We start from the raw sequence: 20567 nt of genomic DNA, 5'->3' as shown, positions 1-20567 counted from the left end.
GACACGGATCATTCCGTTATCCCTCGTGGATTTGAAACTTCCAGTAAAACTTCTGCTGACCAAAGTCAGACATTTTCTAGATCAAATCTCATTGCAGAACAACACAAAGACCCAGATATTTTGTCTTTGTTTGACAGGGTAGATGATGAAGGTAAAACTTCAGATAGCTCTGTTTCCTATTATACAAAATCTGGTATTCTCATGCGTAATGGAGACCTCCAGATGTTTTGGTTGATGACGATTGGGCTATAAAACATCAAATTGTGGTTCCAAAGCCCTATGGTGCTGAAATATTGCGCCTGGCCCATGAAACGCCCTGGGCTGGTCATTTGGGAGTAAGGAAAACTTATCATAAAATTCTCAGTCACTTTTATTGGCCTAATCTCAGGCAGGATGTAGCACATTTCTGTAAAACTTGTCACACATGTCAAATGGTAGGAAAGCCGAATCAAACCATTCCAAAGGCCCTTTACAGCCAATTCCTGCATTTCAAGAACCATTTAGTAGGATACTATAGACTGTGTTGGGCCCCTACCAAAAACAAGATCAGGAAATGAGTACATGCTGACAATAATGTGTACATCAACTCGGTTCCCAGAAGCCATACCACTGAGAAATATAAAGACAAAGACTATAGTGAAAGCTTTAGTCAAATTTTTCACTTTATTTGGCCTCCCTAAATGTGTCCAGTCCGATCAAGGCTCCAACTTTATGTCTGGTATTTTTCAACAAGTAATGGATCAGCTAGGCATTAAACAGTACAGGTCATCCGCCTATCATCCAGAAAGTCAGGGTGCTCTTGAGCGATTTCATCAAACTTTGAAAAACATGATTAGGACCTACTGTTTTGACACGGAGAAGCAGTGGGATGAAGGAATTCATTTTCTGCTCTTGCTGTTAGAGAGTCAATTCAAGAGTCTCTTGGTTTTAGCCCATTTGAGCTTGTATTTGGACATACAGTCCGTGGCCCACTTAAGCTCATTAAAGAGAAATTCCTATCAGACGATGATGATTGTCTGAATATTTTGCAATATGTGTCAGATTTTCGTACAAAACTCTCTAAAGCATGTGAATTAGCCAGAGAAAATCTTGAGTCATCTCAGCAGTCAATGAAAATCAAATATGATAAAAGCACCTCAAAACGGAAGTTTGAACCAGGTCAAAAGGTTCTTGTTCTACTTCCAATTCCTGGCAAACCACTCCATGCTCGTTACTTTGGGCCATACCTAATTGATAAGAAATTGAGTGATTTAAATTACATCATAATAACACCTGACAGGCGAAAACAAAAACAGCTATGTCACATAAATATGCTTAAGCCATATTTGGATAGGGATAATCCTACTATAACTCAGCCTGTCAGTGCAGTCAGTTCAAACCATTATGAAGATAGTGATACTGAAACTGACTTGAGTGAAAATACTCTAAACTCAAAGCTGGGCTCGGTCAAGCTTCAAACTCAGAAATCCTGGAGAAGCTGGAGTCTACAAAGTTGGCACACCTCCAGCCAGAACAACAACAACAGGTGAAAGAACTGCTCCATGAATATAAACACCTGTTTCAAGATGTTCCGACGAGAACGAACGTCATCTATCACGACGTTGATGTTGGGGACAGTAAGCCGGTAAAACAACATCCATACAGACTGAATCCAACAAAAGCGAAATATCTCCAGGAAGAAGTCAAATACCTGCTGGACAATGACTTTATTGAACCCAGTAAAAGTAACTGGAGTTCGCCGTGCATACTTGTTCCCAAATCAGATCACAGTTATCGTATGTGCACGGACTTTAGAAGGTCAACACTTTAACAAAGACAGACACTTTCCCAATCCCGAGGATTGATGACTGCATCGACCGAGTGGGAAAAGCCAAGTATGTGACGAAATTTGACCTACTGAAGGGATTTTGGCAAGTCCCTCTGACGGATCGTGCTCGTGAAATATCCGCCTTTGTTACACCAGACGGATTATTCCAGTACAAGGTGATGCCATTCGGAATGAAGAACTCTCCGGCAACGTTCCAACGGATGATCAACGACGTCATATCCGGGCTAGACGGGTGTGCAGCCTACGTTGACGACGTCGTCCTGTATACTGACACCTGGGAGGAACACATCAAGCTCATGCGAAAGTTCTTTGAGAGACTGAGCAAAGCAATGTTGACTGTCAACCTTGCCAAATCTGAGTTTGGTTGGGCTAGGGTAACTTACCTCGGACATACTGTAGGACAGGGTGAGGTAAAACCTGTTGATGCCAAAATCAGTGCCATTTCAAGTTTTCCCATACCAAACTGCAAACGACAACTGATGCGCTTTCTCGGTATGGCTGGTTACTACAGAAAATTCTGTCCAAATTTCTCCACAATTACTGAGCCTTTGACTAACTTACTTAAAAGAAAGTAAAGTTTGTTTGGTCAGAGCAATGCCAACAGGCATTTGATACACTTAAAGCCATACTGCAAAGTGCCCCAGTGTTGTCTGCACCAGATTTCACTTTGCCATTCAAATTAGCTGTGGATGCTAGTGATACGGCTGCTGGTGCTGTTTTATTGCAAGAGGATAGTCATGGTGTAGATCATCCTGTTTGCTATTTTTCACGCAAATTTAACAAATCCCAGAGAAACTACTCTACAATTGAAAAAGAGTGTTTATCTTTGATATTAGCTTTACAGCATTTTGAAGTTTATGTTACTTCTTCAAATCACCAATAGTGGTTTATATTGATCACAACCCTCTTGTTTTTCTGCAGAAATTTAAAGGCAAAAATCAGAGATTGCTAAGATGGAGTTTAATGTTACAGGAGTTTAATCTTGACATTAGACATATCAAAGGCAGAGACAATTTAATTGCAGACTGTCTCTCTCGTATTTAGAGTTTATTGCTGTTCACTTTCAAGAAATTTTACTTTAGAAAAAAAAATGTGAGTACTTAAATCCTTTTCAAGAATACATTTGCAAAAGAAAGATTTTTCTTTGAAAAATTTTCTTTTTTTGAAGAGGGGTGTGTTATGTAGGTCATTTCCCCCACACTCATCATGACCTGAGTTCAATTAGTCTAGAACATTCTCAAGGTCACTGCCCTTAATGACCTCACAACCTTGAATTCAATTAGTCATGTTTGGAATGTTCTGGAAAGTTGATTAGTTGTGTAAGAGAGATAATTTTAGAACAGTAATTAGCATGTCATAAAAGTTCTAGATTGTTCTTATATGCCTTTATAAAAGGGACGTGCACAGCTTCCAGTCAGACTTTTGGGATCGTGTCTCTTGTGTGTTACTAAACTCCAGCAGTAGTCATTCTCAAGACTTTTCAAGACCTTCACTGCCAACGCTGGATTTATACTGTGGACTTTGTGCAGCTTCAAGCCTGCAAGGACTGTTCATTCATCCAACTGACTGTTACAACTCTGAGACTGGAGCTTTGCCGTCCCAGCTGAGATAAGTAGTCTGTACACTTTTAAAGCTTGTACTCTATCCCTGACTTAGCAATTAGTTTTATTTTCGTAATAAATTTTGTTTAAACGTTAACTGCTGAGTTCACCCTTTTGTTCGTTTTCTCTGCACGTAACAATATTTTATTCATAAGATGACATCACTAAATTTTACACATTGGGAGGAGTTACCATTGACCCAAACGAGACGTGCATAAAACTCACACGGCGTTGTTGACAAAATGTCGAGTGCGGGTACGACCTCTGTTCTATCACCGAAAACGCGTGAAAATATCTGTGTTGTTTGTTGGGCCCATGTTACAAAATGCGAAAATCGTGGCCGGTTATTCAAGGATGGAAAAAGACACCGTCCTTACAGTTGTAGCCTGTTCTCTTACGTGCCCAAAGCGATGGAAATCAAAACAATGTGGAGCGACTTCGTATGTCAGTGATTTTCCGCTGCCGGTTGGTGCGCAGACGAACACATCTTTTCCCTCAATGTAACTCTCAACAAGCTTTCTTTGGTAATCTCGCGTGATTAGCGGTGGTCGACCGATCAGTTGTAAAACGCGGTGGATGTACGAACTTGATGCCATTATTCGCCCAGATATAAAACGTACTCGATGTCTAGCTTTGCACGGAGATGACAACAAACTTTTTAATGCATGCAGAGGTTTATTAGCAAGCGTTCTTCTTATTGGCCAGAATAACTGCGGGGGCTGTCAATCATTTTGTATTTGCTCTACGTCACTGTGTACACAGTCCGTCTCACCGCCTGTACTTTGCAAGAAGTCCAAGTCGGTGAATCCGGCAGAAACTAACTCACTACTGCGCAGACTCAAACGTGACGCATTCAATCGCTGGGAAAACCTGGCGTGAGCTGCCAAATTCCGGATAGGTTTGTACGAAATAGGAGAGACACAAGAGAAACTATTATAAATGATTTTATTTTTTTTTAAATTCACCGACTTGAACCAAGTCTAACTATGATGAGTGATTCCTGGAGATTCCAACATCACCGACAGCTTCAGATTTTATAATTACTTTCTGGGAGGTCGTTCACAATTATTTGTCCAGCGGAGGCTTTTCATAATTTTGTTTACCACCTGTTTTTTTATTCAAGGGTTCTATCAGAAGGGATAAATGATGAAATTCGCTAAACTTAGGTTTCCCTTTTATGGGGGCTTTTGGCACATACCTTTATCATGTACGTATGGCAATTATAGGTAGTGGCAGCCCTAAAAAAACCTATTGAGGCGGATCTGAAAAAAAATACCATGCTGTGGGCTCCTTTCAAAAATGGTTCACCCCAACCAAGCCCCCCCCCCCCAAAAAAAAAAACATGGATTATCCCCCGACACGAATGCGGTCAGCTCAAAAAGCAAGACGAATGCAGAGTCATCAAATGAGTTGAGCTTCAAAGGTAATCTAGGGAGTCTGATTCAAACGAGTCGCGGCGCAAAGCGAATGCATTTCACCAGTTGCATTGAGTTTCGTGAGAGTTGCATGCAGGTTCGCGAGTTGCATGTAGCTTCGTGAGTTGCATGCAAGTTCGTGAGTTGCATGCACGTTCGTTAGAGTTGCATGTAGCTTGGTGACTTGCATGCACGTTCGTGAGAGTTGCATGTAGCTTGGTGAGTCGCATGCAGCTTCGTGAGAGTTGCATGTAGGTTGGCTCAAAATGCAAGTTCGTGAGTTGCATGTAGCTTCGTGAGTTGCATGTAGCCTCGTGAGTTGCATGCACGTTCGCGAGAGTTGCGTGTAGCTTTGTGAATCGCATGCAGTTTCGTGAGAGTTGCATGTACCTTCGTGAGAGTTGCATGTAGGTTGGCTCAAAATGTAAGGTGTTAATTTTGGCATGGATTACACGCCATAAGCCGGCTAAGTTGTTACATTTTTCTGACTGAGACCTTTCAACACGTTGTAGAGTTCGTGAAGCACTCACGCACGCATGCTCACTATCATACATCGCACATACACACTTTATCGAAGCGAAGAAACGAATTCATCGCTTTAACTGGGCGAACGATAACCTCGGGGACAATTCTGTCCACCAGCAGTGTTACCGACCCAGGATAGAAAATACGGATAGTTTTCAATCGAGAGGGCAAGGGTGAGTCGAACTTTTTCCTATGTCCATGTAGCACTTGTGCAAAAATAAGCGAATCCACAGGCCTTTGGCGAATCAATAAATGCGTTTTTCACCAAGCTGAAAGGTTGAAAGATCCGTCCGTCACTTTGGGACGAGCTAGATAAATGCAGTCAAACCCAGCTGGGCAAATAATGTGACTTTGTTCTGGAAATTACGAACACGACGTGCGGTGGAACTTTGCAGCAAAGCTTCAATATCTGTACTGACGTACTTGAATGACTGGCACAGGAAACAATGGCGAATAAAAACGCATTCTCGTTGCATTTTGATAATGTATCAATCACAATGACACAGAAATTATGCCTCCTCCCGGCAGAAGGGCCGTGGCCAATTTTTAGCCCTGCTACAGTATGTCTCAGTGCTGAAAAGGCCATGTTGTTGTCAGGTTGTCATGGCGACTTTTAAAATTTACATACAACTCTGAGAGTGAAACGGGTTATAGGTCACAGAACTTTTGAGTCCCACTGTCGTCCATTATACCTGTTTCCTTGGGTATTAAAGGTGTGCAAGTATACACATCAAAAGACTAGAAAATTCACTTCATGGCAGAATCTCGTAAAGTAGCCTTTTCTTGTCTGGTTAACAAAAAAAGATACCCCTGATCTAAAATATGCATGGTTTTAAGTAAAAGGTGTGGTTACTGAAATGGTTACTATGGTAACATTAAACAAAAATGAACATAGAGTTCATACTGTTATAAATACACTTAGGAGAGCATTTGCATAGTAACTGGGATTACTTTTAATGGACTTTGGACAAAAATTGAAATTTTAAAACGCAAATAGGGTACTATGGAAAAACAGGGCAGTAAAAATGGATATCATGTTTTGTCTTTCTAACCCGAAACAACCCTTGGTATAATATTCCTGTTGATTACTGGATTTTTACACTGCATATTTGGTCTTTCTAACCCAAAATATCCCTTTGATATAACACATTCTGTTGATTCCTGGATTTTAGGTGGAATCTTTGAAAAACTGGTAATTTTAACTCCTGAATGGTTGCCATGGAAACATCTCACATTAAATGAGTGTAATTCTTTTGGTGTTCTAACCAGAAAAACCCCTATTATCAATTTTTACATCAATCAATAGTTCTTTAATAGGAATTAGGGAAAAAGTAACGTTTTCAATCCAATAATAGTTACCATGGCAACTCAAAACATTAAAATAAGTCTGGTTTTTGTGTTCTCTGACCCCAACTCCCCCCGCTAGATAATTTTCATATCAATCAAAGTAACTTTTCATTGGATATTAGAAAAACTGAAAATTTAACCCCTAAAATGGTTACCATGGAAACATGGGGCAGTGAAATCGATATCATATTTGGCCTTTTCGACCCAAAATACCCTTATGGTGAAATTTTCACGGAAATTGAACCTATTATTATTCGCGTTATTATTTCTATATAATACTTATATTATATTAATTATTATATCAGTCTGTATTTAGATGATGAGCTTGACAAGACAGTATTAATACCATTATTGTTCCTACCTAGGCAACTTGTGATTTCAACGCACGCTGTCTTCGCGGTGGTATCTCCGTCCTTCCACGTCCACTCCGAAGTATCGAAAGATGTAAAGTCCACGCACACGTAGTGGTAGTCATCACAGTTCAAGTCATCCAGATTGACGTCGGCGGCTACGTTGATGACTACTGGCTCTTCATCGACTCCGACGTCAGGCTCGATAACGATCGAAGTTGACGTCACAGTGGCTTGAGTCTTAGAGCCTTGTGGCTGCTGTCCCGCTGCATCGTTTGCCAGATAAACGTCAGCACTGAACAACGCGCTGGCGGCGCCACCCATCTGCGCTGTGCCGTGACCTGTCGTCAAGGTGACATCCAAATTTAAAGACTCCGTCGAGCCCATGACCACGTCCAGGTCCCCGTTTTCATTTGTCATTACTGTCGGCGCAGGATCCGCCTCGATCTCACCTAAAGACGAATACCAATTAGAATTAATGGTAAACTCTGATACTGATATCAGCTAAGAACGTTTAGAGTAGGCTTCCTGAAGTTTGATTGGTTGATGAAATATGATATGAATATCAAACATGTAAGTTTACCCAGCTGGTGACAATAGATGAAGTCCTAGCAAAATACATAATGGTAACTTCTTATGATGTAAGGTTGTTTGCTTCCTAAATTTCCAGATTACAACAAGGTGCAATAGATTGTTCAAATTGTTTGTTGTCATCGCATTATAGACAACACCGAGGAGGAGAAGTGGAACGCGTCTTCACTTGCTGAACGACACATCGTGTCACTATGCAATCTATATTGGCTGGTAATTCTGTGTATGACACCAGATAGTCTAAAGAAACTGTGAGCCGATAATGGTTATTGTTGCCCAAGCGATTAACCTGTCGACAATAACCGTAGGTGACGTACGAACTCTTTTATGCATGAAGTAAAAGTACGGAAAAGGTGATTGCTTTTTTCCTAAACATTAATTATACTAACTTAAAGTCATACTTACTTTTACATGTGACTTGAGCACACGCAATCTTCGGGTTTATTCCACCTGATCCCCATTGCCAGGCGGACCCGTCCTTTGGACTGACCTTCGCACAAACATGGGTCTGGTTGTCACAGTTCAGCCCGCTAAGGTCACTTAAATCAGCCGTAACCCCTGTCAGGACGATGTCGGTGCCGGCCCCGGGACCGGAGCCACTGAAACGACATCCGTCGGAACGGTCGCGGGCACGGCCGTTGTGGCGTCGGTAGCCTCATCATCTGCCGACAGATAAACTTCGACATTGAAGAGTTCGCTGGCGGCGCCCTCGAATGTGGCCGTTTTTGTTTCATCGTCTGGGGTGCGAGTCGTGATATCGAGGGTAAAACTTTTGTCCGTGCCATATATAACGTTCAGGTCGTTGCCTGCGTTTGAAGCCAACGTTGGTTTTCCAGGAGCAGTAACCGTGATAATATCTGTGTGTGTAGTAATAAAGATATTATCAATGAAGTAGTGGCGTCAGGAGCATTATTGTAAAAGAAGATGTGCGCGACGAAGACAAGCAAGTGCACTCTTTCAGCGATGACTTGAAAATTGTTCGCTTTTTATGACAAATGAAGATACTTGAAAGAGAGAACAGGAAACATACTGACTACCCACTATCCCTCTGACGTGGTGGAGGGACTATGGAATAACGAACTGTATGCATTATGTTATATACTGCAGGCAGACTGTCAGACATACTATACACATATATGCATGCATACATAAAAACAAACACATATGCACACATAGTTATAGATAGATACATAGATTCATCCATCCATCCATCCATACATACACACATATATACACACACACAAACAAACATACATACATACATACATACATACATACATACATACATACATACATACATACATACATACATACATACATACATACATACATACATACATACATACATACATACATACATACATACATTCATTCATACATTCATTCATACATATACATGCATGCACACAAAGCTCCGATACACTCACAATTATTGTGCAGTACCAAATTGAATGTTTCTTGTATGACTACATCGGAGTAATATCTGAAGCTGAGATTCATAAACGGTAACCATATGAAATTGAATTCACTACAGCTGACCTATCTACCAGTTTATACCTGATCTCCAGAGTGAGACGGCGTCTAATCCAAATTTTTCATAATTTTCCGATCATATTTCGTTATGATAATGGAATCGGGCGGTATTGATCGATATGCCGTACGTGTTGAGCCAATATATTCAGTTTCGTTTAGCGAAATTTGAATTAGTTCAATACTTTGGAGCCGTTCAAATCCACCGTCGTGCTAAATGACCATCTCTAAATGGCGGGCTTCGAAAAAGATCTTACGGAATGGATTGAATCCAAGTCTACGCAGCACACCAACCAATGTTAGTTACGTGTACGACACCTATAGGCGAAGCATTTAAAGGGGACACCTCGTCTTTCATCAGAAGCGTAAACCTGAAACATCCACCGAACAAACCAAGACAAAACAACTTGACCGAATTGTTTTGAGATGACCCGTTTCATCAAAATTCGACTCTTGCTGTATAGGACAAATTTTGAAAGCTGGAATATGGCACTGATCTCGGAGAATAATAGTGTCTAAATTCGGATTTTCTAAAAATGTAAAACGTTGCAACACTATAAATTTTATCTAAGTTTCAATGTACTTTATGTTGTATATATTCGTATGTCTTTGAAGTGTCAGACTATAGCGGTACATGTAACTTTGGATCGATATTTTCTATTTTGCTCCAGAAAACAGGTATCCCCCATAGTCTTCTTCCAAACGTTCGTCACCATTCATTAAAGGGCCATTAATATTATTTGTAACTTTGGACCATTTTTACCTCGGAAAATTCCATGTTGGAGGCTCATATTTGTTGCAAATGTTGTTTTACGAAGAAACAAACATGATTAGTGATGTTATAGCCACATAAAACTTCTAATTTTTGTTCAAACGTGTTGCCCTTCCGAGCTGGTTTGTTGACGTCTGGCATGCTCAGCGTGCAGGGGAGAACTCAGATATTGTGACGCCGCGATCACGCAAGATGTACAAGTTCACGTTTATTGCGGGATCAAAACAACATTGCGTCGTGGATTGCCAGACATCTGGCTACGCAACGTGCTCGGACAATGGACTACGACGTAAGTACCGGGCACAAGTAATGAATATTTATTTTGAAATTGCTGTAAATGGCTCGCGCAGGTGCAGAAGAATGCCTACGTTGCAATCCGCGTGTCAACAGAGTTTGTATTTCTGTCCGGACAAAAATTGAAATTTTCGTTGTAAAATCACATGTTATTTAGTTGTAGGGCACGTAATGTTTCCGAATAATATGCGATTCTCTGTTATTTGACAGGCTATTCAACATGAGCCAGTGATCATTTCAATCAAAACTAACGGAAAAAATCGCCAGAAGATACAGCTAATGGAACTTTAAAGTAGTAGTCTCTCCAACACTGCTCATCGTACATAAATTGCAAGGTTGAGTTCTCATACTGAACGCTAGTCGGGTACTGCAGAGTTCATCTGTCATACGACGGCATTAGATACACGAAGGTAGAGTTGACAAGTTCAACTTTAAGCAGGTGTTGCAAGGAGAACAAGAAACGGTATTTTACAAACAGAATAAACATATGGGGACTACATAAACAAAGGTATTAGACAGTGAAGTTGTATAAGTAAATAAGCTATGGTACGATACGCTGGTAGAAAGGGTTTCAACAACTCACGTTTGCAGGTGATCAATTCCAAGCAGACGGTATCAGGAATAACAACGGGTGTAGTTGCGGCGACTGCTTTATCAACTAATATACACATGATTATATACGGACTTTCGTAACCCCCGTCGTCATAGCAACCGGGCTGGCCAGAGAAATCCAAGGTCACCGGTACATCTGTTATATCAGTAGCTTCTCCATTGGCTAGAGTCAGAGCGCTCTGGGGCGCTGTTGGTGTGATTTCTGTTGTGTCCGTTGTTTTGGTTTCGTCTGTGAGGGCGCCGCTGCCCCCCGAGGACAGAAACGTGGTGAAGATCAGATCCCCGACTTCGGTCAGATCAGAGCCATCCGGACTGACGGACAAGTCACAGGTCAGCGTGTTTTCCTGGCCGAAAACGATGTTGATGCCCGAGTCGCAGGTGACGGCCAAATTCAATTTCGTCACTGAATAAAAAAGTTAAAACAAGCAATTATAAGTTAAAACATAAAACCCCTCCGCAGTGGCGATAGCGGTAGACGAAACTTGCGAAATTTTCTATATCAAAAGAATAAAACAGTTTCGTGCCATAACAAGCATAAGCAAACATTGTACGATTTTGTGAGCCAGTGGCAGACTCGCATCCAAGTGCAAATGTAGGCTTTCATTGAAAATCACTCGTCTTCCCCTCTTAATCGTCCCTTTCCTTTCAACTATTTTGCAGACGAAGTTGATTGGGTTACCCTGTATATGGATTGAGGGCGCAAAAAGCTGTACATCGTCATAGTTAAACGTGAAGAGCATTCGATACTGATAAACAGACTGAGAATTTTTAACTTACATGCATTGGTAAAAGTAGTTGTAACTAAGTAGGCTGTGAAGATCACGCACAAAGTCTTTGAGTGCTTGGTCATATCGGCCATCAAGGAACCTGTTCAGTAAAAATGTAAATACACGTGAATAAGAATGTCACTATAAAGCCAATGGCATCTTTAAGATTCACACCAACAGTATCCCCCAAAGAAGACATTTTTAACCTAAATACAGTCACTAACATCTTTGGTCTTTACAAACGCCAACTTTAATCTCTCCAATTCTTATACTTTTCATGCATTTTGTTTGTCCTTCCGGAGTCCTTACGCTTTTCCGTCAATAATCTGATAGTTTTTGTGTTTTTTTTTCTCCGTTCCTTTCGGGTTGTTTTTCGTCTCATTTGTCACTTGCCTAGTGAACCGTCCACTAGCATTCCGTTTAATTAGTCCCCGAGGATGAAGTCCCTGGTACTTGTAGTTTTTGTCATACTTGTCCATCCGTCTGCAAGCTTTTTTGAAGATGCCTGGACCGATTTCTTTCAAAGTTAATACAGGGTCGTAACCCTCTGTCAGAGAGATATTAACGTTTATTTGTTTCGCGATGCGATCTCATATGGCCACCAGGCGGCCATTTTGTGTTGATTCATTTATGTCTGGAGCCGTAACTAAAACATGCCAAGACTAATTTACATCAAAGTTGGTACAAGGACATAGCGCTATGGTAACATATGCATGCTGATTTGTTTTGCGGTACGATTCAATATGGACGCCGGGCGTACATTATGTATTCAAAGTTGTACAAACACATAACCCTTTGTCATCTATACACTTCAATTTGTTTCGTGATACGATCCAATATGGCAGTCAAGCAGTCGTTTTATTAAGAATTGTTCACATCCAAAGCCGTAACACAGATATACTGGAACCGATTTTATTTAAACGCGGTACAGTTTTTCGTATTCTGAGCCATTACACAGACATGTAATGTGCCGTATTTTACGTCTTTTATTGTGACGCAGTTTGTTATGGATTGCCATATTTTCCACAGTATTTCACTTCTTTCCTAAACATTTTTCAAAATGTTTTAATTGCATTCGTGGATTACCCTTTTCCATATTGCTTTTATCTTTTCCACAAGCTGTCACCCTGAAGAAGGCAACCAGTGAGTTGCCAAGACAATTCATTTTTATTTAATCATTCGATGACATTTTCAAGTTTGGGTTCTCGACCGCCGCAGCCTTTTGCAGTACATTCACTGTTATGTAATTCCATCAGTTAAATATTTGCAAGGTAGTATGAACCAACATTTATCAAACTCTTTTCAAACTACTATGGTCTTTTCAAACTAATATGGTACTATTAGTTACAGCAGATACAAAGAAAAGCAATTTCCCCTCGAAAACATTCTCATTCATCAAATTTACAACCATCATTAAGCATCGGCATCCAAATGAAGGTATATCTCAACACTCGTTCTACTATTTATGTAGAAGCGGAATTGATAATGTTAGGTTTATACAGTGCACGATGCGAGGTACAGGAATATTCCATATTGAAAAGAAATCATGAGCATAAAAAAATTCAATGCTGAAACAAATTTAATTTGCATAATTAAATATTAACCCATCACGCATATTTTGCACTAAGAGTTTAGCTTTGCTCAAATGTGCATTGCGCAACAAAGGCTGCCAGGTGATTTGAGGTCAGGGCTTTGGTAATTTATGAGAACGTTCTACAACTTTCAACACGATCTGGCGGCGTGACTGACAGGGTGACTAGATATATGATATGAAAATATTACTCGGAGCACAATATAATTCGTGCGACTATACATACATACAAGCTGTGTTTCCTAAAACAGAAAGAAAGTTAGCAGAAAATAATTCATAGTAACTGTGGAGGTTGTATTCTGGGCTATCTGCTTGGTATGATCATTTTGTCTTCACCATTCAAGCCCTTAAACCTGCTTCTCCTTTCATTAGCGGTAGCCTAATGTCAATTTTCTGGATAGATCTTTATTCTGTACGCGCCAATAGGCACGTTGTAGCCTTACTAGAGGCAAAAAGTGCTACATTATCGACATCACCTTGACAACGGTGGCGCAGACGCCTTTAATTCGCAATTACGGGAAATTGTTTCATTGTATGGACTATTCATCGCGACGCGAAATGTAAATCCGGGTAACTGAACTCGTGAAATGATGCAAACCCTGTTCATTTCAATGCACCGAAGAAAGACGTTTTGTTTAGGGTTAATTCTAGCGGTTGCGTCGATATGTAAATGGAACACGCTTATGTTCTAGGAAAACCCGACTACGGCTGTAGACTAATTACAAGAAAGCAGTTCCGTGTGTGGTTTTGTGAAGAACTTTATAATGCACTTTTTAAATATCATTACTTCCCCGACGACGTGGTCACGTGTGCAGTGACCATACATATTTCCACAAACACGCTGGACTGCTGATTCCCTAATAGTACAGCTTGTGAACAATGCGCTGCGACGTAAAATTAACAAAAAAAGATCTTAAGGAACGTCTGCATCTTCAGGAAATGTTTCACAACATCATATTGAATCAATATTAGATTAAAAAGCAGAAAAATATACAGGCCCCGGTTCACTAATTTGAAAGTATCATAGAATTTCAATAAACGCGCCAGGACGCTCGTTTATGGCGTCGCAGATTTCCAACTTCTAACAATTGAAAGGAAATAACACAGTACACCGAATCAGTCACCATGGTAATGGAAAATGAACGATCGATCGGGGTAATTAAATTAAGGTTGGTAATGTAATTTTAACTCATATAATATGTTTCAAACTCTTCTGGTTTATATATATATATATATATATATATATATATATATATATATATATATATATATATATATATATATATATATATATATATCCAGTGTATATTCTTATAAATAAAATACAAGTACACAGAATGTCATATAAAACTATGTTTATAAAAAAAACATATAGTTGGTTATGTTGAGATGTACTTCTTATTCTATATATATATATATATATATATATATATATATATATATATATATATATATATATATATATATATATATATATATAATTTGAAAGTATCATAGAATTTCAATAAACGCGCCAGGACGCTAGTTTATGGCGTCGCAGATTTCCAACTTCTAACAATTGAAAGGAAATAACACAGTACACCGAATCAGTCACCATGGTAATGGAAAATGAACGATCGATCGGCGAAATTAAATTAAGGTTGGTAATGTAATTTTAGCTCATATTATATGTTTCAAACTCTTCTGGTTTATATATATATATGTATATATATATATATATATATATATATATATATATATATATATATATATATATATATATATATATATATATATAGTAGTGTATATTCTTATAAATAAAAATACACAAGTACACAGAATGTCATATAAAATTATGTTTATAAAATATATGGTTATGTTGAGATGTACTTCTTATTCTATATATATATATTATATATATATATATATATATATATATATATATATATATATATATATATATATATATATATATATATATATACGGATAGTTTTCAATCGGATTCGAACCCACAACATACGGCATCAGTCGCCTAGCTGAGAGGCCAGAGACAGAACCAGTCGGCTAAATCTCCACTCCCAAAAAAGAGTGGTTCAATAGCCGGCTAAGTTGTTACATTTTTCTGACTGAGACCGCTCAACACGTTGTAGAGTTCGTGAAGCACTCACGCACGCATGCTCACTATCATACATCGCACATACACACTACATCGAAGCGAAGAAACGAATTTCATCGCTGAACTGGGCGAACGATAACCTCGGGGACAATTCTGTCCACCAGCAGTGTTACCAACCCAGGATAGAAAATACGGATAGTTTTCAATCGGATTCGAACCCACAACATACGGCATCAGTCGCCTAGCTGAGAGGCCAGAGACAGAACCAGTGTGTGTATATATATATACACACACCCCGTGTGTATATATATATATATATATGTGTGTGTGTGTCTGTGTGTGTGTGTGTGTGTGTGTGTGTGTGTGTGTGTGTATGTGTGTGTGTCCTTGTGTGTACACCCGTGTGTGTACTAGTATTTGTAAAGCACAATTTGTGGGTATAAGCTATAGACTTATTACACCTCACTCATTCAGCGTGCACTGCCATTGGTTAAACACGACTCACGTGACATGTAAAAGTATACACATATTGACTGGCCATGAGGGCAACAGCATACGTCTGTACCCCGAGGGACTGTGAGTCACCCCCAAAAACAGACTGTTTCCCGAGGCCGTAGGCCAAGGGAAACAGTCTGTTTTTGGGGGTGACTCTCAGACCCGAGGGGTTAAAGACGTATGCTGTTGCCCTCATGCCAGTCAATAAGTGTTTTGTAACACACCTCATCCGTAGCCATGCATAAGAACGTACTATACACAAAACTTGTCGCATGTAGGTCTATGATGTACTATGTTGGAGTGGTTCAGTAAGAAAAAGTTTTTCCTAAAAAGACCGCAATACTTCTGCAAAATGTTCAATTCACCTTTGATTATAGTTTTTGTCCGTATCGAGTCCTTGTTGGAACCAAAGCATTCAATTCTTCTTCAGAAAGTAGGATAACCAAGAAATTTCTGGATTATCGCTTCGATCGGCCACAGACGACATCTTGTTTACATTCCGGTCCGCGTTCGCGTCAAATATCGTTTTTGACGTCAGCGGGCATCATTTTTCAGAACTGATGCCTGGCAGGCAACAGTTCAAACGAATGATGCCTGATGACGTCGTTTACGTGGATCAGCACAAAAAGAACGCATCCCACGTGACTATCAATTGGCGAATTAGAATACAGACTGCGGATGAGGTGTGTTACAAAACGTGATGATGCCCTCTGCGAACGTGATGATGCCCTCTGCATTTGATATTACATGGATGACGTCATTTTACTTACTACGCTTCCTTTCTGCGCATAACAAATTGTCGTTCGCTTGTACTTGCAACTATCGCTGCGAAACGTCATGCAGAGCGGTCACCGGCACAATTAGACGATATTTTGATGCAAGTAAACAGCAAACGAACGAAAATGGCAACAAGGAATGCAAATTCTGTGTTCAGCGACTATGCAAGCAACAAATTTGGATACGCGACCGAGGAGATCGGCAAACTTTCAGCGGCAACCCTGGACTTAATTTTACGCTGAGGTACGGACTCATGCAGAAAGGCGAACTGTACTCGAAGAAGTTTGTTCGGTGTAATAAACATAATAACACATGAGAGCTAGGGCAAGATTACGATTTTTTGCCTGCCCTCGGGCTGGTGGTCATGATCGAAATATTGATGATGCCCTCGCCTACGGCTCGGGCATCATCAATATTTCGATCATGACCACCATCCCTTGGGCAGGCAATAAATCGTGATCTTGCCCTCGCTCTCATGTGTTATTATTTAACTAATATGGACATGTAAGACGAGATAACAGAAGTGGACACAGAAGTAACATGCACATCACATATGCAAATTAATATGTATGGCTTTGATTTAGATGGCTTTTTCAATGTCTGCGTTAGTCCTGCATATCCGTCACATCTATCTTTATAAATTGACCGTGAAATTGTTTTACAATTTCTCTGTTTTAGCGACAGATCTCCTTGAAATTTTACATTATCGCGAATCTCCGTAATTTGATGAGCGTAAAGGCCGCAGATATAATTACAACACGTACATTACAAACGAAAGTTATTGCTTTTTAGGGAGGCGTGTTTTTCTCTCATTTCGATTATCTTGCGCCAATTTCCAACGATGAAGGTCACACTTATTCCATGGAAACCGTGTGTCAGCGTGGTGCTTAATCGGCGTCCAGATTATGTTTTGAAATGTCTGTGTCGTCGGTAGTTGAAGCTTCCAACAATGAGTATCAACAATGTATCGCGTTGAGGTTTAAACACAACGAGTTCCCTGTTTTCCATACGATCCCTATGTCAGTGTCGGCCTAAGACCTACACATGACTGGCGGTGTCGACAGGCATGGTAAATGAGCTCAAAAGCGAAGACAATTCATTCTCGTGCTGGTCATATTTTGTTTTTAATTTTGCTTCAGTTACTTAGTATGTGATCTTGCCCTGACAGTCCATGATTGATCTGTTCCAAAGGGAGGAGGCTGATCAACTATTTGTCACTTCCCGCCAACCTTCTGCTATTCTGTGACTTCCACTTGTTTGCTGCAACCTGTCGACGATCACGGCAGCGCTTTCACCGCGGCCATAGAGGCCAAATTATCTCTTATGTAGTGTTGTTCGCAATTTTCAGTTGCGTTGATCTGTGCTCTCTTCTAACGAGAGAATATTTATAGATTCTTTTCGTACGGAATCTATTTGCCGATGGAAACTGCCATGAAGTTTTGAATATTTCTTGACGCTCCTCGCCCTGTCCTGCTATTCATTCTGTCCAATCCCTATCCAATATACATAGCCAAGTAATACTTCAATGCTTTCACGTGATTAGACCATTTTTTTCACAAAATATGGAAAACAACCCATTTAGAGTTCAAGACGATTCTCATATATATACTGGAAAATCAGGCTAACTTAGAATACATGAGAATTCGATTTCGTTAAGTCGTTGGTTGTTCCACATAAACGGACTGTGTATAAAAAAGTGGTACCTCTGACCGCTGGGCATAAGCTTATTATATGTAGGAGGGAAAGGGGAAAATTCCTGATAGAATTGATTGAATGTTCTTCTTATTTATGTTAGGATTGACGTTTTATGTGTCACACACGTCTATCCAAATTGAAACCGCAAGAAGACGATTACCTGATATTATTAAAAATAGATTCCATAGAGGAATATGTCCATAACTACAGCACCCCGACCCCAGTTTCAAATTTGTTTAATTGCACTGAATATGAAAGCATTTTTCTTTCTCCATTAAAGTACATTTACGATTTAAATGTTAAAAAATACATACATACATACATACATACATACATACATACATACATACATACATACATACATACATACATACATACATACATACATACTGATACTACATGCAGAGTCATCGATTACACTCACGTTGTATCAGAGCGACAAGGAGGTGGCATCGAAAATACGAAACAAATTGAAATATTTAAGCCTTCCTCATCCCAGGGGAGATAACCTTATCTCACCGAGGTTTTTATAGCTTCCACTGACACAGCCTGAGGCCAGGCAAAAAAGCTATTATAGCTCCCTTCTTTGCTATTTTTATGCTAAGGTTATGGCATTGGCAATAGATCTGTGAACAGTCTGGTGTGGTTGTTATAAGAGTATATAAGACTGCTATGTGCGAGTATGCAAATTAAGAACCGTTTGAATGACAGCCTACAGATTCGTAATCGGCTTGGCGTATCGAATAGACTAGCAAGGCGTAAGGGGATGCATATTGTTTGGACTCTTCGCGATTTTACATCTCGGTCCCAGTAAACGAATCTCATGAAGGCGGTTCTGTATGGCCAGCGTTATGAATTTTACAGAGGTTCTAGTGTTGTTGTCTTGCCGTCGGGGTTGAGGAGGGAATTTTTTCTGATAAGTTATAAGCATAGAGCAGTGGAGGCTGGCCTGTAGAGTGTCCAAGGTACCTCAGAATCGAACTCATTGAGGCGATTTCTGTGAAGACAAGGCGCTTTCCTACTATATAACAGAGAGCAATTTGCAATATAAGGAAATATGCAGATATTTCTGGCAAGTTTGATGTATGGTCACTCGAGGATAGCGACGAGATTTCTAGTATGGCATTGGTAAGTTTTGATGGAAACCAATGCCTATCACACCTGTACTCTCGCGATGATGAATTTCATAACCTGCAACGACCACTAAAATACACTAAAGTCAATCCATTAACGATCGGTATTTTTATCAATAAAGCCGTAGCACTGATGCCATGTTTCACGATTTTGAAGACAATTATTACATATTTATTTTTAGGTATGGTCTTCAATATTTTAATCACGCACAGAGCGAGCGCAATAAAATCGCCCTAAAATATAACATTTGGGAATTTCACAATAGCGATGATAATGTGCATTTTGTCATGCTAATGCGTCTTATTTCCTTGGCCTATGTTTGAATATTTGGAAACGGAGATTGCTTACAAGAACACCCAGCCTTTATATGTAATAATAATTCTGACATTTGCATGAAAAGAGTGATTTTTATGATTCTGTTTGTTCAAACGTAAATTGAAGGCCGTTCTTCAAAGGATTCTGTCGGACGCTGTCAGCGAACCATGGACGGAAAAGGCCCCTTAATCAGAAAGGTGCCCATAAATTCCTAGTGAATCTTTAGATCCTAGCCTCACGCCGTATTCATTTTAAGACCGTTTCATTATGTGCTGAGTTCAAGGTCTCTTTCGTATTTGAAGCAGTGATTTGTCTTTGTCTGGCATATCTTTATTAACACTGTAAAACACTATTGCGTTTCTCGCTCTTCTATGGCGCTTACAGGCGCTGCATCCTTGAAATTCGACGGCTTCGATGAAATCATCCAAAAAAGCCACAAAATCGATGTGGAAGAGCTCTGTAAGTGACGCTTCAACGCAAAGAGTAATACTCGCGGTGTTTTGTAGTCTTGGAGTGAATTTGTCGTGTTATGAATGAATCACGGCTGTAACGTCAGAACTGGAAGTATAAGGTTGAAAACTGTTCGCGAAAGGCTGTTCATCACAAACCAAAACAACAACGCCGATGTACGACGGATAGTGTGATGTAAACACCGTGTAATTATAAAATTTGAAAATTGACATTATCTTGTCATGGCGTGTAATTAATTACGTTTGTCAAGCGGGTTTTTTACAGTCCCTTTCAAAGTTTCCACTTTTTGATATAGACATTGCAAGAATTTACGACGATCCCCTCTCTCTTTCTCTCTCTCTCTCTCTCTCTCTCTCTCTCT

The 20567-nt window shown here is 39.8% G+C and overlaps 1 protein-coding gene across 2 annotated transcripts in view; it reads right to left on the bottom strand.

Moving 5' to 3' along the window:
• The window catches only part of LOC139145024 (streptococcal hemagglutinin-like), a 75457-nt gene that overhangs the window by 38538 nt on the left and 16352 nt on the right, over positions 1-20567 (bottom strand). For both annotated transcript variants that reach the window (XM_070715925.1, XM_070715923.1), the window contains exons 2-5: positions 11643-11732; positions 10837-11268; positions 8063-8514; positions 7078-7518 (exon numbers count right to left, since the gene is read on the bottom strand). In XM_070715925.1, the coding sequence (XP_070572026.1) occupies positions 7078-7486 (409 nt within the window). In that variant the 5' untranslated portion in view covers positions 7487-7518; positions 8063-8514; positions 10837-11268; positions 11643-11732. The remainder of the gene's footprint in view (positions 1-7077; positions 7519-8062; positions 8515-10836; positions 11269-11642; positions 11733-20567) is intronic.

The sequence above is a fragment of the Ptychodera flava genome, chromosome 12, assembly GCF_041260155.1.
Source record: "Ptychodera flava strain L36383 chromosome 12, AS_Pfla_20210202, whole genome shotgun sequence".
Lineage (NCBI taxonomy): Eukaryota > Metazoa > Hemichordata > Enteropneusta > Ptychoderidae > Ptychodera > Ptychodera flava.
This window is presented reverse-complemented; position numbering and strand designations above follow the sequence as displayed.